The sequence below is a fragment of the Trachymyrmex cornetzi genome, unplaced genomic scaffold, assembly GCF_001594075.2.
Source record: "Trachymyrmex cornetzi isolate Tcor2-1 unplaced genomic scaffold, Tcor1.1 scaffold345, whole genome shotgun sequence".
In the NCBI taxonomy this organism is placed as follows: domain Eukaryota; kingdom Metazoa; phylum Arthropoda; class Insecta; order Hymenoptera; family Formicidae; genus Trachymyrmex; species Trachymyrmex cornetzi.
The window spans coordinates 599,956-619,603 of NW_017298164.1; the positions used below are offsets into that span (position 1 = coordinate 599,956).

The 19,648-nt window shown below is 38.2% G+C and overlaps 1 protein-coding gene across 2 annotated transcripts in view; it reads left to right on the plus strand.

The window, feature by feature from the left end:
- LOC108763191 (protein tramtrack, beta isoform) overlaps positions 1-6,341 on the plus strand; it is a 70,397-nt gene extending 64,056 nt beyond the window's left edge. The window contains exon 6 of one of the 2 annotated variants that reach the window (XM_018510589.1): positions 5,985-6,341. In XM_018510589.1, coding sequence (XP_018366091.1) covers positions 5,985-6,238 — 254 coding nt within the window. In that variant the 3' untranslated portion in view covers positions 6,239-6,341. Of the gene's footprint in view, positions 1-1,053; positions 1,873-5,984 lie in introns of those variants that run through there. The other variant, XM_018510590.1, reaches the window with a different exon arrangement.
- The last annotated feature ends 13,307 nt before the right edge of the window (positions 6,342-19,648 follow it).

Genomic DNA, 19,648 nt, shown 5'->3' on the forward strand with positions numbered 1-19,648 from the left:
CCGAGTTTAAACGATTTCTTATTATCTTTCGCAAACAGCGTCGTGCACTGAAAAAAACTAAATTTTAATAAATATTTGTTTGAATAATTATAAGTGAATATTTACTAAATATAAACATATATAAATATTTGATTATATAAAAACCATTACTTTGATTAAACTAATTAATTGTATTTATTTTAAACATATATTTATAAATAAATATAATTTTAAATATATAGAAATTTGATCATTTGTTTAAATATATAAATATTTGGTACAAAAACCTTAATTTGATTTAACTATCATTTTGTATTGAATAAATATTTATTTATTGTAAGCAACTGTTTACTTAGTACTGTTCAAAGAAATATGTGTTAAGATTTAATAAATTTTTTTCAACACGGTGACAATATTTGACGAAGAGATTGTTCTTTTTTTTAGATCTCTTTGAAGGGGATATTTTTAATCTTAGAATTAAATGTGTGCGCTGAGGTTCATTGATTTCTGAGAGAGAGAGAGAGAGAGAGAGAGAGAGAGAGAGAGAGAGAGAGAGAGAAAGAGAGAGAGAGAGAGAGAGAGAGAGAGAGAGAGAGAGCTTATTTAGCATATTCGAGTCCTCTGTTTTCAAATTTTCCGAATATTTGGAATTTCCGACATGCTGGTGTCTTCGTCTTCGATTTCAGTGTCCCTTTGATTTCGTATCCCTCGAACGCGTAGTTTGATCTCGCCACAAATCGCAGTTTGGATCTACTATGTTAGTCGGTCACGCAATTGGATTTTTCTCAAAGGTTGTCACGTATCCTTACATACGCACACGCACACGCCAGGGGAGACGGATAAGCGAAAGGAATAATAACGATGAGTCTGGCAGACTGTGAGAGTTTCAATCTCGGCATCAAGGGTGGAAGTTTTACAAGAGATAAAAAAAATAGAGACATCGAGATAGAATAGATTAGAAAAACAGAAAGGCACGGGAAAAAAAAATATAGGCGGAAATAGAGCGATGACACGCGAGCGGAGGCCGGGCTAATTCGAGGTGCTTTGCTGACGCTGTGGTTTCTGTTGTTGCAGAGTTGAAAAATTGGCGGATATCACAGATATTTGAGAGACAGAGTAACAGCGACGAGAGGAGGCGGTGCTCGTTGTGCGGTAAGGTCGTGACGAACGTGCGCAATCACTATTACGTGCATTTCCCCGGGAAGTACGCCTGCCCGCTCTGCCCGGCGGTGTACACGCGCAGCGACACTCTCCTCACGCACACGCGTATGAAGCACGCGCACGCGCACGCGCAATAGTATCGCACACACGCGTCGCGATACTTTGACCGTGCCGCGTACTTTAAGCTGCGGATCTAGAAAACCGTTGATCGCGCGAACATCTTCCTCCTCTTCATCTTCTTGGCGTGACTTCCTCGATCTCGTCGCACGAGGCAATCTCGCGAGCTCTCCCCGAACTTGCCCGTCGTTATTCCATTAGATAAGCTGCATTAGCGCAAACTAGTGTTTATTAAACAGCGGAAGTGTACAATGGAATCTCAGAGTTTGTGAGGGGAACGAAGATCAAAGGGCTGATTAACGCAACGAGTCTGTCCGAGATCCTGGTAATGGATTTTAGCGTCGGAAGATCTAAGAAGCTAGCTGGTCCACGTATTCGAGGATGCGTCAGGAACTTTCGAAGAACGTTTGAAGAGCGTTCGCGATGCAACACTCAGAAATCTTGTACCGTTCCTCTCCTTACGAGCGTTCGATATAGTCAATGTTGCATTTAGTACTACTTAAAGGCCACGCCAGGCGTCTCGAGTAATTGCGAGAACCGTGTAATTCCACCGTGTAAATATTAGTCTTCACCTCTTTCCGCCTTGCCGTCTCCATCTTTACTCCTCCCTGTCCCTCCCCCTCCTCTCACTCTATCTTTCTCTTTTTCTCTGTGCCTCTCTCTTTCTCTTTCTTTCTATGCCTGCTCCCCCCCCTCTCTCTCTCCTTCCTTTTCTTTGATAGTTGTGGACACTCGTAGGTGCCTGATGAACTCGAACTCTTGCTTCGAATCTGCGCCGACTGTGTTTGCGATCTCGCGCTTTTGAGTCCTCGGACTCACACAAGCGTGAATTAACTTGGGGGATGTAGTATCCCCGAATAGGCAAGGACGAAGAAAAAGTTATTATGAACAAATAGTGGCACTGAAATTGTAAATCCCTTTCATAATCGTGATTAATCTTCGTTCCAGGATAAATAAAAGACGAACGAATATATATAAAGACGAAGACCGAGTATTTATCTGTAAATGTTGTTAAACGTTGTTAAATTGGATTTAACTGGTTTTGAGAAATAAAACTAGTTGCGGAAATATTTCCATTAGATTTAATTAAGAATAAGTGTTTTTTTCAATATTAATTAATTACGAGGCAAATTTTATTTGCACAATTATAGGTAAATTTACAATTGATACGCAACTCTCTGTGTATGTATTGACAAATTAATATGTAAAGAGCTAATATACAGAGGTAATTACCGCGTTTGGTGTACACAGCGATGATGTTTTATCGGACATTAATTACAATTTTTTTACAACGAAAATAGTTTCAGCAGAGCAATTAAAAAAAGAATGCACTCGATATCAAGATGCTTAAGGGGATCCTAAAGCGAAGCTCGAACTTCAACAAAGTCACCAGAGGTTGTTTTTCCAGCGCATCGACATGTCTTTTTATACTACCACACCAATATCTCACGCAACCGATGATACACGCAGTTCGTGTCAATTTTCGTATAACAAATTCGTCGCAATAAAGCATCTAATTTTTAAAATTAGACTTAAGGTGCATTCGGGGAGACGCTATTAGCGCTACTTCTGTCATTCTATCTTCGTTATTTATTAGACATAAAACAAGGATAGAATGACACAAATAGCGCTAATAGCGTCTCCCTGAACGCACCTTAAGTCTAATTTTAAGAACTCGACGTTATTTGTTCGTGCAAACTAAGTGTTTGTGGATTACTATTTCGTAAGTACAAGTTGCAAAACTTTCGTATCAAGCAAATGTTGTCACGACTTGACAGCTTGAGACGCCATGTTACATTAAGAAATGGTAAAAAATATATCAATTTCGAAATTTTTGGTCGTTCTCGGCATAAACTCCACCTCATAAACGCATATGAATGCGTATATTTTAATCCTGGAAAAGGATTTTTGAATCTGTGAAAGAGAAAAAAGTATTTGTTTTTTACACAAAAATTGTATAATTTAGTCGATTATAGACGGCTTTAGGATCCCCTTAATATCCAGAATTTGTAAGGAGATACAACAGTCATTTAAATCTCGAGCTTCGACAAAAAAACATTACTAAGTGCATTTATTTTATTAAATACTGTACATTTATGGATCAATACATTTAAAGATTTAAAATTCTGCAGATGCACGAGTAAGTTGGACGCATATAGATCTATAGATCCGCAGCTTCGAAGTCCCATAGAAACGTATCTCGATAATGCAACTCAAAATACGTGTTCTTCCGTCAAAATGCCAAAAGTAGCTGCCAAAGGAAGCGTGTTACGCACATTACGTAGTGCATAAGCGAGTATGCACCGACATCTAAGTACCAAAAAATAATCTAACTTCACTTTTCCACTACTTGTACCTTCAATCCCCTCGATTAGGCGATCATGTAATCTTTCATTCCGAGTCCTTTTCCATGAAACAGAAGGATTCGCATCATTCCTTTGTGGAAGGTGCCGTTTGTTTTACGATTGAAGAGCAAGAGTTTTGATGAAATATCTTTATTTAAGAAGCCGTAAAATCTCTCTCTTGCTTTTTAAAGATTGTTACGGTTAATCGTTCGCGACGCGATTCAGCTTTAGGACGTACGATTTAGCTGTACTAATGGCCAATTATAAAGGTAAGAAGATATCGATGAGAGGTTTTTAAGAAATGTAGACATTTTATGAGACTATGGTTATTGAAAGATGTAATATATATACATATATTGTATGTACAAAATAAAAAGGAGCTGGTATCTCACAGTAATTTCCAAGACTTTGAGTGGTACGCACGTCGTCGTTAATCCCATTCTGCGACGTGATTATTCTGCAGATTTCATGCGCAGTACAGATTATTGGATGCTTTGTTTGCAGGTAAACCGTTTCAATAATCGATACGCGGCGTATCTTTGGGGGGTAAACTGGTATTTGACGACACCGCAACGTCTTAATTAAATATCCTGATCATGTCGGAACGTAGGGAGCTCAGGAGTGCGCATCACGTGATGTCGATAGTTAATTTAATGCATCCTGGTGAAGAACTGACGCTTCTCTAATCGCATGGATCTACGCAGATGATACTGTTTTAAAATATCTGCCAATCTTTTTAGATTGCGAAAAAATGAGTTTTTTGATATCTCCTTTTATTTTGTTTTATTATTTAACGGAAATTGTTTCAATTGTTAACATTTCGTGACAATTGCGTTACCGAACAAAAAGCCGCACAACTCTGGATGAAGTATAATACAAAGTATAATATCTAAAAATTATTAATATTAAAAGAATTAGTATTTACAAACATTATTCGCATAATATAAAATAACGTAATTATAACATAATTAGTACAAAAAGTTATATATTTGCATAACAATATAAATTCTATCTCTTAAATGTCGTTATTGTATATTTGTCGTGATTTTTTGATCACTCTGTGTATGAAACCGGTGTGTAACTTCTTTCACCAATACGCCGATGACGATAAGAACTTAACACAAGCGTATAAAGCTACTACGTCTTCTAGCACGGATTATTGGAGGCGACGAGCTCTGTCCCAGATAATCCTACAATAACATCGGCAAATGTTCGGTTAAGTATTTTTCTCTCCATGCTCGTCGCGTTACCACCGATGTCGCTGAAACGTGAGTTTATCTCGGAGGATCCCGAGAGCATCCGGGAACCGAAAAGTTCCCAGGAAGATCCGATGAGTCGAGCGATTCCACGAGCTTTAGCGTATGATTTCGCGAATACGAGAATGCATATATTTTAGAAGTCTAGGATCCAGGAATCCTGAAATACTCAGGAGTCTCTGGACGTGGAGAGGCGCGCTATTTTCACTCCACGGCATGTTCTTCGTATTTCCATGGCGGCATCAAGAACGTGAGTATATAATCCTGTGACGCTTGTGGAATATTTGTGCTTGTGAAGACTGCAAAAGAGAAGATGAATGGTGATCGTGCGTGTGGATGCGTTCACACATGACCGGACACACTCGATCGTTTTGACTCACTACCTGCACTTGTGACGTCTCTTCCACGTTATCCGCATGCTCAAAGAATTTCTTCAAAAGTGGATTCGAACTGTATTCGCTTGAGAGTTAAAGATTTATCTGAACGTTTAGTTTCTCAAAAAAATAATTCACAATTGGAAATCAAAATTTGAATCGCTCTTTAAGCAAATTATATCTTAGTCTTACGATCAGCTTTAGTTGCAATATTTATATTTTCTATCGTTCTTTGCACAATTATCTTTATTTCTCTAAGACTTGTGTGTGTTGATAATATTGGGATTTACACAAGAGAACGTCACCGGCCGTAGTCAGTAAATTCATTAGAGTTCTCAAGGACACTGACACCTGAACATTGCACCAAACAAAACCCACACAACCACCTACCGCACCGAAGGGTCCAAGAGATTCGAGGTCTCGCAGATCAAAATTTTTGGATTTGATGCTAAAATTCAATATCGAAGAATCAAAAGGATCCTACAAATCGAGGAGTTCAGGAATCAAGACGAATCGTCAAGTCTTGAAGATCCCGGACTTTGTAAATTTTTGGATCTTAAAGTCTTGGATCTTAGAGATTCAGCGAGCACTGGATCACCTGGATTCAGAACTGACCGTGAAGAATTTCTAAAGAGGCTAACGGTGGTGGATTCCTAGGCTCGCAGAATCTTGAGGATCTAAGCGCTTTGCGGGTAAACACAACTGGCGCTGGTTGTGCACGAAGGGCATGTAGATGCTGTTGGGTTTTGCAGGTTCGATGCCGAGCGTGCCAGTCGGCCTTTCTTATCACGAGATGTTCGCCGTGTCGCTTAACAGCCCGGCGTTGTGGAGATGCCGCGCCTGCGGGAAGCAGGTGACCAATCGTTGGCACCACTTCCACATACACACCGCGCAGCGCTCGCTGTGCCCCTATTGCCCGGCCACCTACAGCAGGATCGACACTCTGCGCTCGCACATACGCACCAAGCACAGGGAGATGCTGTTCGCCGGGAAGGGGTCCTTGTAGAGGACGGTGATTGCCCCGCGGAGGAAGCGGCCACCGCCACTTCCGCCGTCGCGTCTGCTCTACGAGCGCCCGGTTGCGCCCTTCTTCGGCTTCGGGCTGCCCTGACCCCCGTCCTTCGAGTCGCCGGGATACCGGGGATCCAAATGGTGAGGCATCCTCGAGAGGAGAGCGCGAGTTCGGACAGGGTGGCAAGTGCTTCGCGCGCCATTGATCCTAGGGATCCGATTAAGGAAGTTCCGATGATTCGTAGATACTGGAATCCGAATTTGGTCGAGAATCCAAAAGAGTTGTGAAAAGAGTTTTGGAACGACAGTCCATTCAATCGGATTCTAGCATTTAAGAATCCGGAAGAGCTCGAAGATTCTAGGGTCGAGCATCGTTCTTCCCAGGGGGAGGAAGTGTAGGAAAGAGTGCTACCCTCGAATTTCAGCGGAAGGCTGGACCAGCGATCGGCGCGACGATGTAAATGATTCGCGGGGCGAATCCGTTCGACCAATGGCCTCATTAGCGATTAATTATTTGTCGGTTAATCCGTTCGCCATGTCTTTGGACGAGCCGCCCGGCCGCTCTAGGCAGAAAAGTGCATGGTGGGTGGGAAGGATGGGAGGAGAAGGACGATTATCGATCATACCGCGCCCTCGAAACTTTCGTCGCATCTCGTGAGAGCGGACGGGCGGGCAGAGAAATAAATAGGGCAAGGGGATCTATCGACGACGTGCTCACACGCTGACAGTCGGGCGGTATGGCTGGCACGAAGTCAGAATTTTGCGAGGACAATCGATCGATAGTAATGCTTCGAATAGTTTTCGCGAAAACGGTGAGCCGCGTCTTGGTTCAGTTCTCTCTCTCATCGAGGCGGACCGTGAGAAACGAGGATAAGGCTCTAAATATTGTAACAATATCACGTACGCAAACGTCTCCTTTCTGATATCATTTCCTAAACTTTATACGAAGACTTGCTACATTTTTTATGTTTGATGTACATTTATTTGAGAGAAGACTTCTTTCTCTTTACTTCTTTATTCGAGCATTCATTTTTATTTATGCCAGCACTTTCTTTTACAGATCACGTAGTTACGGTAAAATCGAGAAATTGGAAATTCAATTCGTAATCATCTGGATGATAGACTGTGTATTTTTGTAATTTATTTATCGCAATCGCTATAATCTCTCGTAAAATGGCGTTTCTGATGGTCCGCTTCCGGAGACGTTACGCAACATATTGCACGTATTGTCACATCGTTGTTGATTAATGTTCTGTTTCGTTAATTGATTTCGATCGAATCGTCTCTACGTTTGTCGATAATTCGGAAAACGGGAAGAGGCAGAAAAGCGGAGGGGAAAACAGAAATGCACAAAGGGAATGCGTGATGGCACGCGAAGGCCCACGCTTTCTAAGTAAGATAAAACGGTCTAATTAATATGCAATGGAAGGCTGAAACGCGCGCTGTGATTTTCGAACACCGAAAAATGAAATTTTTCAAAGGGTACTACGAATTATTGCGATAGCGATCATTATAATTGTTACAAAGAAGGTCTTGTTAATCGTAATATTATTTCGCTACGCGCGATTATTAACGATCGTTTCTCATGATTAATTCGCGTTACAAACGCAAGTGGTTTCGTGTGAGTGAACGAGAGTGAGAAAAAGAAAGTAAGAGAGAGATAAGATGTAGACTACGCTGCCAATCCTTGGTAAACGAAAATAAATTGGATTTTATTTTTAATTATTTTACTAGATTTTTTATTATTAATTATTTAATTAATCTCTTATTAATTTTAAACTTTTTGTAAATTGCAAAAAATTTCATGGACAATATTAGCACTACTTTATTTTGAAAGAAATTTTTGGATAGATTTTTAATTTATATATATTTTGCTTTTTCTATTCCGACTTACTTGAGTTCCTCTACTGTGAAAGTAAACGATAAATTATAAAACGACAAGATTAACACTAGGAGTACCGAGAAGTCATTGACCATTCTATTTTCTAGATTAACGTTTTTTGTATAAAAAATAGGATTCTAAAATTTTTATTTACTTTTTAATAATTATATCTTTTATACTGACGAAATATTTGATTTTTCGATTCTTTTTATTTTTATAGTAATTTATTCGCTGATCTCTTTTTAATAAGTAAGAAATATCGGTACTTCTAGTGTGCGGAAAATTAAGGATTCAAGTATCTCGGAATACGAGAGCTCGGGAAGTTGAATTTAATTAATTTCTCAATAAATGCAATTTGAGCCCGTCGCGAGGACCGAGGACGGCAGCGAGCGAAACGCGCTACGGACGTTCTTGTACGTTCGCCACAGTATTATGTGCGTGCGCAGAGGTATGTTTCGTAGGTCTGTTTTTTATTCCTGCACCAAGCTGTACCAGAACTTTTTTCTCACTTTAGCTAAATATCAAATATACTGTTTTAAATACACAAATTCTTTACAGTGGAATTCTTTAGAGTGAGAGTTGAGCCACTTTTTATCAAAACCGGTTCAACTCTCATTCTAATGCTCAATTTCTTCACCTCTAGATAACTTTATCCAAGAGATATCTCCCAGAATACAATGGAGATATCTCCTGGATAAGGTTATCCGCAACTTATCTGGAAGTGAAGAAATTGGGCATAAAGAGTGAAAATTGAATCAGTTTTGATAAAGAACTTAATTTTCAATCTTTAGATCGATATTCACAGTTAGTACTCACGTTTAAGACTATCTTAAGTACAGTCTTAAGATATCACAAGCCAATCACAGACCAGTATGAGCATCTTAATACATTACTTAAGATGATTTTGAAATAAGAACAGAATATAAATATTATAAGAGTGAGATTCACTCTCAAAATTTTAAAGAGTATATTTTGCTGCAAGTTTCGAAAGTGTACATCAGTTCAGCTATAAAAAACAGACCTTATAATTCGGCGGTGCGGTTAACCGTCATGTATAGAATATGAGTGTCGGCCGCCCTTCCCTCGGAAAATTGCGGAGCGTTCCGTGACGGAAATGCGGAGCGCCGGATGGCGTCGCCGTCGGATCGGGCCATCAGTTTCCGAAGCAGCCGTAAGTATCGAGTTGTCCGAACTCACATATTTTATCTATTGCGGAGCGGCTACGTACGAGCGCCGAAACGCACTGCACGCTGGCACATTGACAAGAGCGATCTTCGATCAAGACGACGCCGGACGCCTCGAGCTTCTATCAGGCGATTCGATAATCGCCGATAATCGGAGCGGCGCTCCGATAGACAGAAGAGAATTAATCGGAGGTCCTCAAACTTCGCGACACGACGCCCCAAAAAACGGAGAAGTTAAGCGAACAGATAATTCCTGTGAATCTACCGATTTTTTAAGCTTCAAATCTTCGAGGTCTACAATTATTGAACCAATTTATCATTGCACCGCGCGCGTTGATGAAACTTGAATATTTTAAATCTTTCGAAATCGTTCGAGCACTTTGCACGTGAAACGGAGTACGCAATAATATAAAAGATATGTTAATAAAGAGATTATAAATAATACCCTCCGATTCACGCGATCCTTTTGGGAGCGACGTTGCGCTGTTTGACGGAAAGCTCTGTCTTAGATCACTATCCGCAATGAAACGACATCCCGAGAGATGTCGGATCACTTCAGATATACCCGAACATTTCTCTTTGGACCAATACTCTTCATGTAATGGACGGTTGTAATCGCTGTCGAGGCTCGTCAAGTACCTAAGCAAACCTCACGATGAGATGAGAGTTTTTGACCGTGTGGTTCCTAAGTTTTACTCATAGCAAGCCAAGTCACAATGCGAGTTATGTGATACATATATATATATATATTATATTAGGGGCGATATACCCTAAAAGGCCAATAATTTACAGGGACGGACTGGTCCGATATTTCATGGGAAATGAAAGCGATATATTTATTCTGGTTAATAATCGATACAGAGTTATGCCATGTGCGGCAGCGATTATTCGCGTAAAAGAATTAAATATCTTATACAGATATATCAAATATTTTATTCGATGTTGATTTAAAAACATAACTCTTTCATCTTGATTAATCGTGCAGTTAAATGCTCGTTCTGTGTCCAGTCCGTCCGTGTTAATTTACATGTTGCGTGTAATTAATATTTGCGAGATGGGTCGTGCGGTGTCTGCATTACGTCCATTTCCATTTCGACGTAATAAGAATAGACTCTGCATTCCTAATGGTAAAGTTGTTATTGAAGATTTAATATCGTTTAGAAAAAAATGAGGTAGCTTAAATCATATCTTCTCTCTCTAAAGTATCAAGTTGAAGAGAGATGCTGTTAGAGTTGAAGAGGGATGCTGCACGGAGAAAAATGTTAAGTAATATGCGATAGAATTCTAGTAAATTTTATGGAATTGGCAGGTCCATATAGACGCTTACTTATGTAAAATTTACTTTACTTTTCTGCTAAATCAGCAATTGTTGTATAGCCATATGTAAGATACCTTTTACACATAAATTTTGAAAATTATTCGTGCTTGGTCTTGAAAATAATATGATTTACCTTACTGTAAGGTAAATTACTTTATTAATAAATTTAATGTAATGTACTTTTTACTTTACACCTCCGATACTTTTACTTTCAAGCAAATAAAGTTTGTCACAATTTCGTCAAAAATAGAATATTTTTATTAGTCTTGTAAGGTCAAAATTACTCAACAATTCGTCTCCGTGTGACATGTTTAATTCTTTCTAACAGACACCAAGATCAGGAAATACGCAATCTATACTTATTATGTCTACAATCGAAACGCGAGTCTGATCGTGCGAGATAAATCACTCCAGTCTCGGATTTTATTGTAAAATTTCATGTAAATATCGAGAACAGGCGGGAAGGTAGCGATCGCGGGGCTATCGTTCCCCGTCTTCTTTCTTTTTCTCTTAGAATAATGCGATATCGCGTGTGTACGTTAGAAACTTGCTTCAGTATTTTCGGCGGAGTACATAAAAGCGTGTATACCAGGACGGACCGAGTCCGCTCGATTAAACTTTGGCTAGTCGTACGAGAGAAACTCGCACGTTATACTTCCTCGAGCGCACCTCCGACTATCGTACTTTTAGCAACAACATTTTTCTTTTAATCGCACTTGATTTTTTTTTTAAAGAGTACTCGCTAGATTCAACAAAAAAAGCAACTTTGCAACTCTTATAAAATTCTTTAATATGATTCGTTTATAATTTAGATCCATAAGGAATCAAAGTCAAAAACAAGTAGTATTAAAAAATTTCATAACAATTGCAAAGCTGCTTTTTCTGCTGAATACTTGATTCTTTATTTTATATCCTTGTTATTTTTATCGTTGGGAGACGCATATTCGGAGTTTCGGGGAGGCAACAGACATAAATGATTGTGATAAAAACGGACGATGGACCACGTGGTTTCCGTTTCCAGGGAAACGATTTAAGGATCGATTCGAGCACCGCCGCCGTCGTCGTCGTCGGCGGCGTCGCTGCCACATTAATCTCGTGCGGTTATCTGAAAGCTGAATCGGGTTTTGAACGGGTTAAATCGAGAAGAAGAGGGAAAGTCGCGACGCATACTTTTTTAATCGCGGGCGCGGCATTGCGTTCTCGATTTAAAAAGTTCCGTGTCCGACCTAATTAACACCGGGTCTAAGTTATTCGAAATCACCCACTTTGCGTCGATGGGAGACGCGAATGGAAAGGGAATGCACGCGCGCGCGCACGCTCTCGTACCATTGTAAATATAGGAGGACCGCGGCCGCGAGACTGGAGTGGTGTCATCTCGGTGAGACGTCCGAATGGAATTGCGACGTTTCCTCGAGCGCAGATCCGTCATGCACGTCGATCCCATCGGAATCCTCCACACGACCAAAATGGAGCTAGGAGTACATGTACATCGCATACATATATTACATAATACATATACATAGATAGCTGTATATGAACGTGCACAGGATATACGTCCCAAAAAGTGCGTACCGACGGCGCGAATTTTTGCCTAGAATACTACACAAATCTGACTGCACCTTCGACACGGAGATTCCGAAAAATTATTTTTATTAAAATTAAAAACGTTAATAAAAGAGCCTGAATCACCCAAGGAACACAAAAGTCAATAAAAAATCAATATGATTTTATTTTAATTTGTAACATTAATAAACGAGTATTGTAAGCAAAAATCATTTTAACTTTTATGACGTCAGAAAGTCATTTTTACTTTCTCTCGACTTGGTGTATTCCTTGGATAGTTAGTGATGCACAAATTCTACTGTAAAATTGTAGTATAAAATTGTCTTTGATTAAAATTCGTAACCATAGCTAATAATGTAACTAATGGATATTTCGGTACCGCTTTGAGTCGTCCTCAGCATAGAATTGCAAAATTGAAAAGCGGTTTTTTTCTATTTGTTAGTTATTACATTACATTAACTATTGTGAATTTTAATAATTAACGAACATAAGATAACCGCTTTTCAATTTTGCAATTCTATGTTAGGATGTCTCGAAGTCGAGCCGAAACATTTGTTAGTTATCATATCATTGACTACTGTATGAATTTTCATTAAAGACAATTTTACATTCAAGTATTTGCACACCACTAACTGCGTCAAACCCGTATACATCTTATTAACATTTCTGTGTAGTTTTATAATCTTCTATTAACGTTTTGAATGTTATTTTACATACATATAATAATCTAAATTTCCAAATTTATTTTTTTTTATCGAATTTTTTTTATTTTTACTCATCCTTTTATGCGATTATATTTTCGATCATTTATTGACGAGTTTTATGTGTTTTTTTACATTCTTGAATTAAAATAATCTCCAAAACTTTCAACCTTTAAAGAATCATTTATGGTGATTGGTACGCGCTCTTTGTGAAATGTCCGGTGCACGCATTTTTACGTCGGTGGTTCGGTGTAGCGGAAATCGAGTTTAATTTGCTCAGCCTGCCGCCAGACTTTTCGAGTCGAGCGATCGATCGATCCGCTGCATGAGGTGCTACGAGGTAAATATTGGCCTCGTCGAATATGCAGTGATAGTTGCAGTCGGATGCTTCTCCGACGCAGCTTCTCGCTTCCTTCCGATGCGATGCAGCAATAGCAGCAGCAGCAGTCGATTGTGACGTCGAATGTGACAGCGGTTGCTTTCTGTCTTCCGTCTTTATGCGCGCGTTCCTTAGTTCTGTACAATTCCTTGAGTAAGACAACGATTTACGAAGACTCCGAGCATTCAACAGAGAAGAGAAAGAGAGATCTCCGATTTCGCGATTTTGAGATACCGCGCAACTAGAGGAACCTGCGGATCGAGTCTCGCAACTTTGAAGTGGATTGCGAAATCGAACAATATGAAGATGGGCGAATTTTTTTGCGTAAAGAAATTCTGAACAGAGATCTTCGATTTTTAACGATCATGTATGTAACTTTCTCTAGAACAAAAATGTGAACAATTTGTCTATTACGGACAATTTGGTGAAGTATTTAGCTAGATATATGTAGATCTGAAAATAATTTTGTTTACACCATTAAAATAATTAAAACGCTCATTAGTTGATAGAATACTAACTTTTTTGCAGCATTCCTTGTCACACGTTTGAGATTCTTACTCTATAAAACTTTTAGAGTGAATTTTACTCTGAAGAGTACAATTCCAGTCTTAAAAAAAAGCTCAATTTTCAATCTTTAGAGATTTCACAGAATTTAAAGAGTACGTAATTATTTTGATAATCTAACGAAATTATTTTCAAATCTGTATCTAGCTAAATTTTTAGACACTTAAAGAAAATCATTCTTCCCGTGTATTTTAAGGAAAAAGTTACATGATCGCTATCTGTATCTTTGAATGCTAGGTGAGTTTTCAGCCCGGTTGACTAATGTCAATTTCTGATCAATTCATTCGTCCTCCTCTTTCTGCTACATGCACGATTGTAGAAGAAATAATCACTGCTTAGCTATAGAATTAACTAATCGGCGCAGAATCGTCGGTGTAACTTAGTGTTTATCTGTACCTCTGCTTGGATTCCCTTACTCGTTAGACTGTATAATTTTCTCGCCGATTCGTCACGACGTACAATTCGCGATCGTCGCGACGAATCGGTCTCGCTCTGCGTTGTACAAAGAGATTTTCGCGAGTCCGGTTACACTCGCGATCAAAGAGCGTAACGATCGAGGGTGGCATTCGCTACTCGTCTATTCTCAACGACTACTTGTAATAAAATGCTACAGTTCCTAGACGGCGAAGCGATCTCCTACGCCCGACCACCGACGACGACCTAACCGAATTATCGCCCTTGATACCAAATGTTCCTTAAGTTGCGTTTTTTGCGAAAAATACTCCTGTAAATAGTCAACGTCTACGTTAACCGAAACGCGTGCGGATTGTATGCGAGGATGGTCGAATTGAAATGTGATAACGTGTACGAGATACGAGGAGCGCGCGCAGCGTGTGCTCCAACGATCACCGGGATTAAGTTCCAAAGTATGCTAAGCTCGAGAGGATTTAGAATTTTACCCGATACGCACGATTGTCAGCACGGCTGTGGGTTTGATAATCAGCAACGGAAAAGTATTTGGTAGAAGGAAATTATTTTATATATTTAAAGCAATCTCCCTAGACGATCAATATTATTGCACAATATTAACGCGTCTGTATTAGATATTATACTGTCTAAATCTTTTAGAGTAAATCTCTAAAAAGTGAAATTTCATTCTTAAAGGTTGAAAATTGGGCAACTCTTTTTCGAGACTAGCTCAACTTTTATCCTTTAGAATGAGATTCTACTCCAAGGAATTTAAGTAGTAAAGATTAAGATTAAAATTGAACTGGGGAATTTGACTAATCAGAAGAAAGAAAAATTTAGGTGAACTTGGCTTTAATTGATGAAAATCTAATCTCAATCTTAATTTCTAGATTAATTTTTAGATACAGACTTTATTGGTTATCTGGAGGCTGTATTGAGCCTCTATGATTATTTGTTTTTAATTGTTTAAAGGGGGCATCAATAATATTGTATATAAAATAATTTTATAATAATTAATACTGATCGTTTGAGGGCCGCTTTAGAAATGTGATTCTGTAACTCTTTCGCGGGACCTTTCAGTGAGTTCCTCCAAAAATTTTGAAATCTTTCCATACCTTTTGCAGCTATACAAAATCGTGTCGCGCGTGAAATTCGTGAGACGCGACTCGTGCTTAGTAAATTTTTGGAATCCAAATGGCTAAAGTGCATTCTCGTCGCGATGGTTAGAACCGAATGCCAGTTATTGCACACACTCGATGTAACTGTATAAATATCGATATCAATCTGTCAGTCTCGTGTCTCTTTGATGGTACTTAAATGAAGTGGCCCCTCGGGCCTCTCCGTATTCGCCAACGGCGCAGCGTCGATAATGTTTCTTTTTAAGCGAAGTTAATGAAAAAAAAGTATATATATATATATATAAATCTCTTTTTCTCGTAGCACGTTCCTCCTTTGGCCCGTCGTGCGACTCGAGCACAAACCTTTTGTACATAAAAAAAAAACGCCGCGAGTCGCGGACGCGAAGCGCGAAAGGTAATATTTAATTAATTGACGCTCTTGTCTTTTGTCGCAAGCCGACCTTGCGTATAAACTCATTGCTCGTTTATATGCGATGTATTTTTGTGAACAGTATTGAAAGTGCTACCGTTGTACAGTTATCATATGGTAAATGTACTAATGATGTACCTATAATGTACATAGATATATTTAATTAAAGTGAATATGAATTTGTGTAATCCTCGAGAGTATTTGTTTCCTGTCTCTCTCATTTTTTCCTTTCTCTCTAGAGAGAGAAAGAGCTATCTATCTGTCTTTATATTTGCACTTCTGGCCCGAGTGTCCCTGGATTTTGATGCTTGTCACATGTTCCCTTTAATGCGATCCGCGCTAATTAATGTCATTTGTCTCGCCCGCGTCACGTTAACTTACGGTAATTCGAGACGCTAAATAAATTCGTCGCATTAACTTAGCGAAAATTTAGAGATTTGGTTCACACGTGCAAGTTAAACGCGAATTAAATTTATAAATGAGACGCGCGACTCGTGAATTCGTCTCGTTATCTCGATATGTTGTTTTACTTAAATTTAAGATCGTATCAACGTGAGACTGTTTCTGCATTTGGCGCTTACGTAACTTTACCGACTATACGTGGGACGTAATTATCACGCAAGGCACTCTAAACGCTTTTTACGTCCAGCTGTTTGTGTTGCCACACAGATCGTTCGAAGAAGCTGGCAGATAACACACATGCAAAAAAATTGCAAACGCGGACGAAACAGGCGATGAATGGCGAAGATAAAAGGTGTCGAAAAAAATCAATTCGCTTTGAAGGAAACATGCGGGGAAAGTTTTATCCAAGTGCTAAAAAAGACGGATAAATCGATAAAAGTCGTAAAACTCGTGGTACCCTAAAAGAACGTAGGCAGTAAGCGAATCGACCAATCACAGTAAAAAACACGAAGCAATAACGTAAGTAGCAGCGAATCCAGAATGTTGATTTTCTTATTGCTTATATTGACAAAAATATATCTAATTCTAATAAATGTTTGTTTGAACAGTGCCGGTTAAATATTTACTAAATGTAAACATATTTATTTGGTACAAGAACCATTAATTTGATTTAATTATATTTGTTCATTCAACAAATATTTATTTTTATAAATAAATGTTTATTGAATTATATTAGTATTATTCAAATAATTATTAAAATTTAGTACTCTCATTGTACATCTTGGGAAGATAAAAAAATTACGAGATTAAAATAATATCAAATTTGATAAATTTTTGACGATGACTTTGTGAATTCTTGACATGACAATGTTTTTCAAGTAATTTTTTAGTTAAAAAATCACATAAAAATTATTATTACTTAATGTCATTTTGATATTATTACTATCTTTTATTATTTGTATTCTACTTGAGTTTATACTGCTCAAGTTTTTTGCGTGCCATGGTCTTAAGAGATTAATTTTTATTCTACAAAATTATGAAGATGAGAAACGATGGAAAGGAGTTGTGACGTTTTCGAATGACTTTATCTCGAGGATTACGAAATCAATATCGCAGAATGTATTCCTGTCAGTTACTGTTAATCCAACTATTTTTCCAGCGCGGCTCAAAGGGACCGCGAATTAAACTTGTCGAGATCGCTTTAAAACAGTCACTGTTTTGGCAGACGAGATTGACGTTTCGGTGCAATCGCTCAAAGGCGAGTTCACGAGCTTGGAATCGCGCGAGTCTGGACTGAGTCGCGATCGCACAAGTCCGGACGATCCTTTCAGATATGAAAAACGCGAGACCGTCGACGTGACATTTGACTTTAAAAAAATTCCGCTGCCGCGATATCTAGATGGAAATATGCCAGGGCGATTTCGCGCACGCGAGGGTGAAAAAAATACGTTTTCTCCCCTGAGCGCGCGATATTTTCACGCTGTGCTTCGCTCGAATCCTCCAAAATTGCGTTCAACAATTCTACCTATTAAGGTAGAGTTTTATCCTTGTTCACCGAATGTTAAACGAGAATAAAATGGCTGAACGTATTCGAGTAGTGCTTTCGAACGCGACCTAAGTAAAACACAAAATAAAATCTGTAAGATACAAAATAAAATCAGCAAGACATCAAGTAGAAGTTTCATAGAAAAAAATTATAATATTATTCGATATACTTTTGATGATGATTTTGTAATGAATTCTTGACATGATACATGGAAAGAACGATTTTGCTGGTGTTAAACTTAATTCCTATCGTTTTTTCGTCTCCAAAATTGATTTGTTTCGAAGGGAAGATGAATGAATACCTTAATCAAAGTAATTTCCTCCGTTTTCTACTACTTTTTCCCATTTCTCTGGCAACAGGGCAATCCCACGACGGTAGAACGCGGTGTCTTTCGAGGCGATCCATTCATCCACCCATTTTTGGACTTCGTTGTGACTGGAGAAGTGTGTGTCCGTAAGTGCGTGTTGCATCGATCGGGAGAGATGGTAATCCGACGGTGCCAAGTCTGGAAAGTACGCTGGGTGCGGCAGAACTTCCCATTCAAGCTCTAGAAGTGCTTTCTTCACGCTTTTCGCAACATGTGGTCGAACGTTATCATGCAACAAAATGACTTTGCGTCGATTGTTGGCTACGGATGATCTTTTTTGCATCAATTCGTCACTCACTCGGCCTTTGGAGTAACATTTAACTGTTTCGACAACTCTAAAAGCGTTTAAGCTGGATTCTCATCAATTCTTGCAGCTCGACATCTTCAAATATTTTCGGCTGTCCTGGACGTTCTTTGTCTCTCACATCAAAATCACCGTTTCGGAAGCGTTCAAACCAAACTCTACATGTTCTTTCCGATGGAGTTTCATCACCATACACTTCAGATAATAAGCGATGCACTTCAGTTGCGGTTTTCTTGAGGTCAAAGTAGTGAAGAAGCACATGTTGGAAAAACAGCTTATCGTGATTTATTTTCAATCGATTGGAAAATCTCTTTGGCGTCGAAAAATCTAACCTGTGAGGATTGAATCACTTTCAGCGATGTCTAAACTACAAAAGACATCATCGTCGAAACTCGCCAGCGTTGGAGCCAACACCCTCTAGTAGCGAGCGGCAGGAATTAAGTTTAACACCTAATATTAAAAATTCAATTAGATACAGATCTGAAAACAATTTTGTTGGATCATATAATTACGTAAGAATGCTGCAAAAAGCTGCAATCAACGTTCTATGTAATTATTTGGATGATTCAATAAAATTATTTTCAAATCTATATCAAAGCTAAATTTTTGGGTGCTTCAGCAAAATCTTCCTTGTCGTGTAATAATTTTTAAATGATGTTTTAACAAAAAAAAATATTTCAATTGGCGATGTCAGAGCAATTGTTGACATTTTAACTCGTAAGAATTCCTCCAAAATATATCAAGATATTATTTTTTTTAAATATACGTATATTAATTTAATTATGTTGAAATTAATTTAAAATAAAAGATGCTATGTAATATGATATTTAATAATATTTAATAATGCTTTAACGATGTAATATTAATAATATAACAAAATAATTTGATGAAATTTTAATGACATAATAATAACTTCAATTAATAATATAATAATTTAATGAAAATTTAATAATGACACTTGTAATATAACTGTATAGAAGATGATACGTGCGACTATCAAAACAATTATTAAAATAAATTTTTATTATGTAGTCCGGATATATATTATGCTTTACATTTTTTTGGCAAAGCAGTCAATTATAGACTCATCTTAAAAAAGGATTTATCGTCATTAATAACTTTATTTATAATATAAACAATTAAAAGAGAATTTCCATAACGAAACCAAATTTAACTAAATAATTGGAGGCAATGGCTGCATTCAGCAAAAAATAGTTTTGCAACTATTATAAGATTCTT